The 12460-nt window shown below is 39.7% G+C and overlaps 1 protein-coding gene across 1 annotated transcript in view; it reads left to right on the top strand.

Moving 5' to 3' along the window:
- Window positions 1–12460, top strand: part of TRIO (trio Rho guanine nucleotide exchange factor) — a 266295-nt gene that overhangs the window by 138417 nt on the left and 115418 nt on the right. Inside the window, exons 14-17 of the mRNA XM_054381562.1 lie at window positions 1636–1831; window positions 2451–2617; window positions 8384–8503; window positions 9968–10159. Coding sequence (XP_054237537.1) covers window positions 1636–1831; window positions 2451–2617; window positions 8384–8503; window positions 9968–10159 — 675 coding nt within the window. The remainder of the gene's footprint in view (window positions 1–1635; window positions 1832–2450; window positions 2618–8383; window positions 8504–9967; window positions 10160–12460) is intronic.

Below are 12460 nucleotides of genomic sequence, written 5' to 3'. Positions count from 1 at the left end.
TTGTCGTGTATCTTCCTGCATCTCTTTATTGTGGTGGTTTGGCCCTGGCTGAGGGCTAAATGGCCACCAAAGCTGCTCTATCACTCCCCTTCCTAGATAGACAGAGGAGAGGGAAAAGTACAGTAAAAGCCAGTAACAAGGTAGAAGCAATTTAAGCACAAGCAAAAGGCTGCACGTGGAAGCAAGAGCAAGAGAAATGTTATTCTCTACTTCCCACCAGCAGACAGTGGTTGGTCACCCCCAGGAAGCAGGGCTCTACACATAGCAGTTTCTCTGGACAACAGACACCATGGATGAATGTCCCCCCACTTCCTTCTTTCACTTAGTTGTTATATCTGAGCTGATGTCATATGGCATGGAATACCCCTTTGGCCAGTTTGGGTCAGCTGGCCCAACTGTGTCCCTTCCCAAGGTCATGCCCACCCCTCAGCATACTCTTGGGGTGGGGAAATGTTGGAAAAGTACAGCCTGTGTGCTTGTTCAGCAGTAGCCAAAACACTGGTGTGCTATCAATACCCAGCTACAGCACTGCAAAAGACAGCACTAGAAAGATGCTGTGAGGAGAATGAACTCTTACCTCAGCCAAACCAAATATCCATATTCATCGGCGTTTCTGCGTTACCCCTGAAACATGAGTTTCTTCCAGTTTTCACTTTGGTGGAGCTAGCTGATCAGGATTAGGGATTGCAAATGACTATCCTAATTCTTTGATATCTTACGTCATTGCACGGTACAAAATTTGAATGCTTAATGTATTGAGTAAAATTTTTGCGGAACACCTTTAAAACAGGAAGTGACTCACTGATGCCACAATTATAATAATTTCTTGATGTGTCCATTTTTAATGATGCCATGTGAGTAGGATGGAGACATCCTTCAAGAAAGACTGTAGCTCATTACAGAAAATTTATACAGATTATATAGCTTTGCTTTCTCCTGATTTTTTTGTCCTAGGAGGCTTGTTTTCCTTGTATTTCTTTTGTAGTTTTAACAGTCTCAATAACTTCACCTCTCTGATGAAAAACTTGGAAAGCTTAATGGCATATTTCTTTTGCTGACTACAGTTTGCTTTGATTTTGGTTTCGCTCTGTTCACTGAGTACCCTGCCTTTGTGACAAATAGTGCTTCTCAGTTATGTGGCAGAAGTCAAAGGTGCTCACAGAGCCTGACTTCCTGTTCACAGAAGGGCAGAGATGGCTTTTTTGTAAAAGTGCGCAAGACCAAATTAATTGAAAGCTAAGCTGGCTGTTGATGTGTGAGTTGCCTGTACTTAGTGCAGTGTGGAGAACTGAAAAGACATTTAAAATCAATATTTTCCTTTAAAAGTGTAAATAAAATTGTTTGAACTTCATCTCTTTCACAAGTGATGTGTTGATGAATGAGTACCTTAAACAAGTAAAGAGTAGTGGTTAAAGGAGAGCTGTAGTGATTGAAAGAGAGAATCTTTTGGACTGTTTCCTGACATTTAAATCTACACTGAAACACCATATGTCTGAACCATGTTAAACTTGATCAGTGAAGTCAATAAACTATGAACAGGTAAATTTCCTGACTTCCATCCTAAGCTTGGCATTGGAAATAAACATATCTTCTGTAGTAGGTAGTTGAGCATTGTCTTCTTCCCTTTTCCCCCAGATAATTTCAGACCTTGAATCTTGGAATGATGAGCTCTCTCAGCAGATGAATGACTTTGACACTGAAGATCTTACAATAGCGGAACAGAGGCTCCAGCATCATGCAGACAAGGCCCTGACCATGAATAACTTGACCTTTGATGTCATCCACCAAGGACAGGATCTGCTGCAGTATGTCAATGAAGTACAGGCATCTGGTAAGATGATTCCTTCGTGATATTTTGGGCACTGGCTTTGTAAGAATTACCCAGTTGTCTCTATGTGGGATGTGAGGAAATAGCAGAGATGCTGTTAACTGTTATGTAGAGATGTGGATTTTTTTTTTCCCTTTACACTCAAAACTATTTGATAGCCTTCATGATAATATACTGTCATTATGGCATGTAATTTTTACCTAAATTGGCAACACCTGAAGATGTTTAGGTTTTAAATAAAGGGATTCCACTTATGAAGTCAGTAAAATTAAAGTAGCAGGGAATTAATTTAATAATTACTTGGATCAATTCAGTCAAGCCAAAATTTTCATCTTTCATGTAATAACACTTTTTTTACTTCTTAATGATGTTTCACTTGATGTCTTTAATTGCATACAACCACTTAGGGTAAACCTCAAGCTTGCTTTTTCCCCCCCCTTAAAAAAAAAGAAGTTAAAATTCCATTTTTAGATTGTGAAAACTGATGCTCATTTAAGCAAATGCTCCAAGGATTAAGTTGAACTTTGAGAAGGAGCTGGGAAAGTAAGTGTAAAATGGTGAAAATTAGTTACTTGTCTTCAAAAGACTTGTAAATAATTTATAAATGACTGTCTTATTACAGGTGTTGAGCTGCTTTGTGACAGAGATGTAGACATGGCAACTCGTGTCCAGGACCTGCTGGAGTTCCTTCATGAGAAGCAGCAGGAGCTGGACCTGGCAGCTGAGCAGCACCGCAAGCACCTGGAGCAGTGTGTGCAGCTTCGGCACCTGCAGGCTGAGGTCAAGCAGGTATGTGTTGTCTGAGGCCCTGTGACAGGGGTAGGAGAGGTCTGTGGCCATAAACAGATGTGGGAAATTACTTTCTGTTGTGTAAAGTCCTGCATTCAGAGTGAGGAGGGACTTTGAACTGAGGACCTAAGAAACTTCATCTTTTGCTAACATCAATTTGCATATGATTCTGTGATTTTGACATGGATGCAACTCAACCATTTGAAGTATCAAGCAATTTGAACTAGTGTTAAACCTATCTTTCATCATCTCTAATGTATTTAATAAAAATGTTCAGTGGTAGTCCCTGAACAGTGACCTAGTAGTTTTTGATATATTGTTTGAGACATCTAGAAATAGTTATTATGTCGTATCAGCATGGTTTACTTTCCAGGAGAAGGAAAATGAGGTTGTGCTTTTCCTGACAATAAAGTGGTAAGTATTGAGGTTATTTTCCGATAAACACATGAACCTTTGGTGAATTCTATGGGCATAACCACTGCAGTAGCTGGAACTGTTTTAAAAACAAACAAAACACTAGAAAAGTATGAGGTTTTGATCTTGGTCACACTTGGCAGCATCACAGGAGACTTTTACAGGCTGTTTTTATTAGCATGTCCCTTAATGGCTCCCAGGGCAACTTGTTCTGTTTGTCATGAGCTCTTGCAAAAATTCACCTCCCTGATGAGACTGTGCATGAGAACTACCAAATTGCAAAGTAATATAGAAAGAGTCCAGTTGTCATAGGAGAGGTGAGTAGATTCTCAAAGTATTTCCAGGCAGCAGTTGGTTACTTTGTAGAAGCAGACCCAAAGCTTCCAGTGTTCTTGCATTAAAAGAATGCTAGGAACTGGTAGTGTCTGCTGCCCGTAAAATCTAGGCATTAATGAAACACATGACCTTCTAGTTAATCAGTTACTAAACTATCCTGTGCAACAAGCACTTGTTCATCTTTGTAAATGCAAATTACGAGTGACTCGTGAGTAGTGAGATAAAGTTACTGCATATCAGGATAGATTCTGTACTCAAGCTGCATGCTGTCTTCAGGATGTAGGAAAAGAGTCCACATTTGCAAAGGAAAGAAGTGAGCAGAGTATGGGGGCCATCTGAGGCCATCTTACCCCTTTGCAGTACATCAGTGGATTAGGATGGGTTAGTAAGAAAAAGAAATTCTTAATTCCTATGATACTGAAATAATACTCAGTTGCAGAACAGAATATAGGACTTACAAACTTATATGGATATGTAACTGACAGCATATTGACGTTTTACAAACTCCTTTTCTAGATTTTCATGTTATGAATTAATCTACAATGCTTCTCCAGCTTGAAGGTCTAAAATTTGAGTGGAACTAAAACTGAACATATTTTTTAGATTTTTAGATTTTTTTTTTTTTTATCAAATGCTTTGGGGCTAGTAACCCTTAGTTTTGTGATTTCAGTTGTCTTTTCAGAAAACCACATCTGATTTATTTTAGTCTTTATTAGATACCAGAAATTGTGATCATGTCCTGTTTCATTGGCACTGAGAAAAACTTCATAGCTCAGCAGGTGCTTTACCTGAGAGAAAAATGACATGGTAGACCTCCTCTTCAGTCTGTTTTATTTGTGTTTTGTTACCTGAAGCAGTGAACACATGGTTTTCCAGTTCAATTACTGTGATTTTCTGACAGATTTATTGTTGATAAACTAAGTGTAAACATACTTACTATGTACACATGATACTGTTTCAATAGCAAGGATTTTAACCAGATTTCCATCATTTTTTTCCTGCCAAACTGACATTACTGCTATTATATTTTCATGTTTATATAAATTTCTGTATACCTGTAACTTGTGGTCATGTGGAAAGGCTAGACTGGAGCACTGAATGAATTTTTCAGTATAATCATCTCTCTGATTATTGTAATGGAGACCAGCAAACTACCTCCTGGTCTAGTTTTTTGATCAAATACTTGAAAGGAGTCTCTTCAGGACTAGGTAGTAAAACTTGGAGCTTAGTGAATTCTTATCAAATAAATACAGAAAGCAGATAAAAACATCTAGTGTTGTGTTCCCTGTTGCTGTACCAGTTGTGCTTTGTAGTAGTGAATTAGATCAAGCCTCAGGACTTGCAGGAAGCAGAAGAGCAAAAAGACGGAGGTTTAAAGAAAACCTGCAAAGAATTTGCCTCTCAACTTGATGTATAAAAAATAGGTGCAGAAAGGGCAAACCAGATATAAGGATTATTGTGCAAGAAAAGAAAAGAAAACAGGCTGTGGTGGTTTCACCCTGGCCTGGAGGCCAGATGCCCACCAACGCCGCTCTATCACTCCCCCTCTTAAATGGACCAGGGGAAGAGGGGAGGAAAAAGAATTACAAAAGCTAATAATAAGATAGAAGCAATTTTAATAACAATAATAAACAAAAGCAATAGACCCCATGGAAGCAAAAAGCAAAGAGAGAGATGTTGGTTGGTCTCGGGAAGCAGGGCTCTCTAAGCTTGGTAGTTGCTTGGGAGGATAGACGGCATGGACAAATCCCCACACTTCCTTCTTTTACTTCATTCTTATATCTGAGCTGACGTCATATGGCATGGAATACTGCTCTGACCAGTCTGGGTAAGCTGGCTCAGCTATGTCCCCTCCCAAGATTTTGCCCATTCCTCGGTGTACTCTTGGGGCAGGGAAATGCTGAAAAGACACAGCCTGAATACTTATTCAAGAGTAGCCAAAACACTGCTATGTTATCAACTGCTGCTGCAAAACAGCACTGGAAAGATTCTGTGAGGAGAATTAACTCCAGCTTGGCCAAACCCAATACATAGGGGGAAGAGGATGCTAACTGAAATAAGGGATAGCTGTATGTGGTGGGGGAGGCAGATGCAAAGGAAAAGAAAATCTATTTTATACAGGGCAGGGATACAGGAGTAGGGAGTAGCAGAGAAATAGTTAAGAGAATATCCATTTTATCCACAACTCTACATGCATGTTTGCAAGGCAGACATTTTTTTACTGCTTAAAATATAGCTGCTGGATTACTTACTGCTGCGGTTACACCCATGTACTCACTTTGCAGAATTAATGCTTTGCTGTGCTTAGCATGCAGCATTTGCCTAGATAAAAATCTCTACCAAACTCTAGAACCAATCCAGCACGTGTTACTGTGCCTTTTAAGTGCAACATTGTCTGCTGCTCAGATCATGCTTTATGTTCTTGGATATGTTCATATCTGTACAACAGTGTTCCAAGTACAAGCTTGTACCAGCAAGAATACCATGAGTTGCTTTGTGTTCTCAACATGCAGATATTTTAGCCTGCTGCAAACATAGTCCAGTGCTTGGAATTGGATTCTTCCAAAATGCTTCTCGGGAAGAATGTGCTGGCACTCTGTGTAGCACCATATGGATATGAATACGTAGGTGGGACAGCAGGCTGAGGCAGATGTGTCTCATAATCACATTTGCTTAGAATAAAATCTCAGTCAAGGAAACTAATCTTAAATCAAACATTTATCTATAGAACTACTGTTTTGACCTTTTTAAGTGTCTCAAACTGTTTCATTTCAATGCTTTTCTAGCCTGCTGAAGGCTGTGAGAGGGAAGATGGGTTGTGTAGTTCGCCCAGACAGTGAGTTCATGGGAACATACCAACAGACACTGGAAGGTAGCAGTCCTGGAATATCAGACTCGCTATTTACTAGCACTTAGATTTTCTCCTTAAGCAGAGACAAGGGGAAAGTGCTGCTGGTGAATTTCCTCCTATGAGTTCCACTAGCTTCTGCACTTACACCCTTATGTGCAACAAGCAGAATGGCAAATCGGTGTGCTTGAGATGGCAAATTCTCTGCTGTGTATTATGGGATGCCAAGTCAAGAGGAGCTTTGAATTGCTGCTGCTTAAGCATTCTCTTTCATTATAAATTCTCTGGAGAAGGCTAAATGTGGTTTAACTTTAAAAAGGTGTGTTTTGTAATGTTATGTCTGAATTACTTTGTAAGGTAGAGGGAACTTAGAATTGGTTTTGTAAAACAAAGTAGAAATAAAAAAGGGATTTTAAAAAATCATCTGCCCCTTATGTTCTTACAGATAAATTCTTTCCTCCAAGCATATGCATATGTAGCATAGTGTCTGCAGTCTGTTGGACCCATTTGGTTTCCTCAGTAGTTGCCCTTTTTCTTGCCCCTGAGGGTTACCTGGGCTTGCTCCCATGATTATTAACAACCCCCAGGTGCTATAATAACATAGAAGCTCACAGCTTCTGTCATGGTCCTTTTATCATGCACTCACACTGTGATCTGCCAAGGCCAGAGCCATATTCCCTGTCCCTGCAAGGCTTTGCCTGACCCAATGTTTTCTCCTCAAAGGAGCAGAACGTGACACATCTGGTTGATGCTGTCATGATCTGTGTCCCCACTGCAGTCTTACTCTTTTCAACAGTTCAGTCTGTCTGGCCCTAGCTTGCTGTAAGACTGTTACATGAGACTACATTACCATGAATGATAACTTGCTGGAAAACCATACTCCATAATGGAAGTTAATGAGAGACTCGACTGGAAAACAAAATTTTAAAACAGTCTGTAGAAATCTGTATTTGGGTACTAGTCCGTGTTCTCAGTCCAAGATTATGCTTTTAAATTTGAAGATAAAGGCAAAAGAAACTGGAAAAGGGATTTGACTTCATCAGAAGATATTGGATTACAGTTCAGAATTATCTCAATGTTTGGGGAAATTGTGCTGGAAGGAGATGAGTTTTATTAGTAACAAACATAAAGCATGATATACTGTCAGGAGCTGAACAAAGACAGCACAGGGGTGCTGGCCTGTGACAGTGAATAACCTGAATTATGTCCATGTTTACTCAGTATTTGAAAGATTTTGACTGAAGTCATGGTTATCAACTGGAGAGAGATCAATTGGGAGAGATTGGAGAGTCTGTGGTTAACAAGAGAAGAATAATCATAGTCTAGAGTGAATTGAGTAATGCTCTTGATGGAGGGAGAAGAGGGAAAAACAAAGCTGATGTTGAAGAGGAAGAAAATACACTATCACTCCCCTTTTGTTTTGTTTTGGTTTGGTTTTGTTTTTCCCCTCCATTGTGGGCAGGAGAAATTAAATGATCCCAAATTAAAGTGAGAAGAGATTTGACTGTTAGACATTGGAAATAAAAATGATGATAAAAATGTGTGGTAAAAGTGTGGAATTGGAGTCAAGTAACAAACAAGACATGCACGTTGCGAGGGGCTTTCAGGTTCCATATTTCTGCTGCGTGAAGGAATGCACTAGGCTGTCCTCCAAGGCTTCTCTCCACCCAGCTATTCTTCTGGCTTCAGTGTACTTGTTAAGGAAGGCACTTTCTGAAAACTAAAAATCTTTAAGCAAGTAGAAGACACTCAGTGGTCACATTTTTCTCAACATTAAATATTCTAAATCATTTGCTTTTTACTAAGCTTCGTGTCCTCGATTGACATTACTGTCACTGGCTCTTAGGCAAATATCACTTCTAACGTGTTCCTTTTTCCAAGGTGACAGATGGTGTTCAGAAACACAACCTCATTCAGAGTATAAACTGAAACTCACAATCGTAGTAGTTGACTGAAAGGTATGAGTTGTGAGCTAAGTGAAATTATAGTGAATGTTATTTGCTGTGTTTATTGAATATATAATTCACTGTAAATTATAATTAATAAATTTAGTCATTCATGTAGACAGTACTACATGTGACTCTTAAATGTTTTTATCCCTAGCAATGATGCTGTTCTTGCTGGTTGGGAATGGAATTGCATATTTCATGGGTTTCTCTTTTATACAGGTTTTGGGCTGGATCCGAAACGGAGAGTCAATGTTAAATGCTGGCCTTATCACTGCTAGTTCTTTACAGGAGGCAGAACAGTTACAGAGGGAGCATGAGCAGTTTCAGCATGCAATAGAGGTAAAAGCACCATTTTGGTGGCCATAGCCAAGAGTCCTTTATTATAGTTCATGAGTCTCTATAAAACACTGTTCGGTCCATGCTGCAGTATTTTGAGTTTAAGAAAAGCTGTTGAAATCATCTTATGGTGAAGAGATAAAAGCACTTATTGAGAAGGTGGGGTTTTATTCTTCTTCATTTTGGACCTACAATTCCAGGTGAACACATCATCTTGGTACCTTTTTACATCTTTGTAAAGTGATGGCTGTTCACAGCAATTTTACTGAAAATGGTGTTTCCCCTTGTAAGAATACATCATACAATGCTAACTGTTAAGAATAAATGGAACAGCAAACACAAGTTTTGTGTTTTCTGATTCAGTCCTTTGACGTTTCTGGTTTTGACAGGTTTCACCTAAATGTATGTGTGGTGTTGTGTCCATCCTCCTTCCATCACTTCAAGCTAAAATTGAATTGGTCAAATCTCTGCAAAAAATAGTCACAGATCTTAAGACTAATTGAAATGCAGTGTGATTAATGTATATGCACTATTGAGAGAGTTCTGGTGATACTATGTATATATAGCACACGTTTTTAAGAACTTTACTTTCCTTGAAAGATTAACCAGTGTCATGATTATTTGGGAAAACCTTTTAGAAGTACTTCATCTTGCATTAACTCTTTCATGTTCGTTTGCTATTTTGTGGAGGTTTATATTTCCCCTTTCTTTGTTGTTTTTTTTTTTTAAGAGGATGTTGAGGGTGTTATTTAAAATTATTTTTGTTTGTTTTGTTTTACAGTTTGGACTATATGCACCCTCATTTTGAGAGCTTTTGTAACTCTTAACTATAAAAATCTTGAGACCTGTAGGGATTTGTCAATTTAAGAATAAATTACTCAAAAGTTTTTAAATTCTGTGTTTCCTGGATCATTCTGTACTTAAATATAATAATACTTAGGTGTTCCAGATTTAAGGCAAGTAGATGTTTGCACAGAATACTAGTTAAACTTTTGCTTACAAAAGTTTACAAAAGCTGTCTTATGTATCTGCCTGCAGACCAGCATGCAACTTTACTTGCTCACTACTGATGGACAGTAATAGCAGTCAAGCCAAAATAAGAGAAATCCTTTACATCTTGTTTTTCCTTACCATGAAGGATAAGAAAAACAACCTAAAATTCATAATTATAGCAAAGTGTACAGCAACATAAATATGCCATGTGTGCTTAGTGCTAGACAGTGGCTATTGCTTACAAACTGTTAGTCACTATTGATTCGATGATAAATCTATCCAGGATTTATTTCCTTTTTATTTGCATAGTGAAGTCATGGAGTGACTAGTACTAGATAGCTGTTTTTAGTTGGTGGGTGTTTGTGCTTCTGCATTCAAGTGTCACTGACATAGTGGAAACATGAGCCTTTGAGGTGTTCAAGAAAATGAACTGAAGTCCTCCACTGATTTTTCTGAATTTTCACCTGTTCTCAGAAAACGCATCAAAGTGCCCTGCAGGTTCAGCAGAAGGCAGAGGCGATGCTGCAGGCTAATCACTATGATATGGATATGATTCGAGAGTGTGCAGAGAAGGTTGCTTCCCACTGGCAACAACTGATGCTGAAGATGGAGGACCGTCTCAAGCTTGTGAATGCCTCTGTAGCCTTCTATAAAACTTCTGAACAGGTACAGAACTGCTACATGGTCTGTGTAATCATCTTGGTTAATTCTTTAGTGTGGCATAAATAACATTACATAAATAAATGGTTTGCTAGGTTTAGTTCACAGAACCACGGAATGTTAGGGGTTGGAAGAAACCTCAAGAGATCATCAAATCCAATCCCCCTGCCAAAGCAGGATCACCTAGGGCAGGCCATGCAGGAACAAACCCAGGCAGGTTTTGAAAGTCTCCACAGAAGGAGACTCCACAACCTCTCTGGGCAGCCTGTGCCACTGCTGCATCACACTTACCATAAAGAAGGTTCTTCTCATGTTAAGGTTGAACCTGCTGTGTTCTAGCTTGTACTGTTGTTCCTTATGAGATCACTAGGCACAACCAAAAAGAGACTATCTCCTTCATCTTGACACCTACCCCTCAGATATTTGCAGACATTGATAAGATCCCCTCTCAGCCTTCTCTTCTCAAGACTAAACAGCCCCACTTCTCTCAGTCTCTCTTCACAGGAGAGATGTTCAAGTCCCTTTATCATCCTTGTAGCACTCTGTTGGACTCTATCCAGCAGACTCCTGTCTCTGTTGAATTGACGGCCCAAAATTCGATGCAGTGTTCCAGCTGTGGTCTCACCAGGGCAGAGTAGAGGAGGAAGAGAAACTCCATAGCCCTGCTGGACACACTTTTCTTATTGCACCCCAGGATACCACTGCGGCCACAAGGGCACATTGCTGTCCCATGAGTAACTTTTGCTGTCCACTAGGACACCAAGGTCTTTCTCCATGGAGCTGCTTTCCAGCAGGATGACCCCTAGTCTGTACTTGTGCCTGGTATTCCTTCCCAGATGCAGGACTCTGCACTTGTCCTTATTAAACCTCATGAGGTTCAGTATTAATCATACTGAGTAAACCTCCAAATCTTGTTGGATGGCAGCACAGCCTTCCAGTGTGTTAGCCACCTGCCTCATTTTGTGTCATCAGCAAACTTGCTCAATCCCCTCTTCCAGTTCATTAATGATGTTGAATAAAACTGGACCCAGTACTGATCCCCTGGAAACACCACTGGCCACAGGCTTCCAACTGGACTCTGTGCTGCTGATCACAACACTCTGAACTCTGTTGTTGAGGCAGTTACCAATCCACATCACAGGCCTGTCATTGAGCCCACTTTCCTGGAGTTTACCTATGCGTATGTTATGGGAGACAGTATCAAAAGGCTTACTGAAGTCAAGATAGACAATATCCACTGCTCTCCCTTCATCTATCCATTTGGTCATGCCTTCATAGATGGCTACCAGATTAGTCAAGCAAGATGTCCTCTTAGTGAATCCATGCTGGTTACTTTTGGTAACCCTCTTTTCTTTCATGTGGTTAGAGATGGCCTCCAGCATGAGCTGCTCCATCACCTTTCTGGGGATGAAGTTGAGGCTGACTGGTCTGTAGTTGCTCCAGTCTTCCTTCTCGCCATTTTAGAAGACTGGAGTTAGATTGGTCCTCTTCCAGTCCTCAGGCACCTCCCCTATTCTTCATGATCTTTCAAAAATTATGGAGAATGGTACAGCAACAACATCAGCCAGCTCCCTCAGCTCTTGTGGGTGACCCACGATGGATTGGGTGTGTTTACTAATTTGATAACAACTGCATTACACAAAAAATGCAAAAAGATCCTTTTACCAGCTGCCTAGAGTAAATATGCACTGAGCTTTTCAAAGGGTCTTACATGACAAAGTGTAGTGACAGGAAAAGGGATAATGGTTTTAAACCAAAAGAGGATAGGTTTAAAATGCAAGAAAGAATTTTTTTTTTACAATATTAATGGTGAAACACTGGGACAGATTGCCCAGAGAAGTTGTGAGTGACCCATCCCTAGAAGTGCTTAAAGTCAGGTAAGATGAGGCTTTGAACAACTGGGGGATTCAGCTGGGTGATCTTAAAGAGCCCTTTCAACCTAATCCATTCTATGATAAATGAATAGTGGACAAACTTTACTGACTTGCTTCAATTAGCAAACTTCAGAGTGTTTTGTACAACCAGTGCTACATTACATTACCAAAGTACAGCGATTATTGGCAAGATTGAAATCTCTGGCTGTCTCTTCTATCATTCTTCCCTTTAATTGTCCTCAGAATCTTATTTTTACTTGAAAAAAGTCTTGTAAAACTTTTCCAAGATAAAACACACTGTACACATACTTGGCTGGATTTCTGCTTGTTTCAAGAAGTTTAGCTTAAACAAGTTACACTGAGATTTTAATGGAAGTACATCAGATGGCTAATTCTGGGGTTTGTGTGGGAGTCAGGAAAAAAAAATCAGCTT

The sequence above is a fragment of the Indicator indicator genome, chromosome 6, assembly GCF_027791375.1.
Source record: "Indicator indicator isolate 239-I01 chromosome 6, UM_Iind_1.1, whole genome shotgun sequence".
Lineage (NCBI taxonomy): Eukaryota > Metazoa > Chordata > Aves > Piciformes > Indicatoridae > Indicator > Indicator indicator.
The sequence above is the reverse complement of the archived record's forward strand: the minus strand, read 5'-3'. Positions and strand labels throughout refer to the sequence as shown.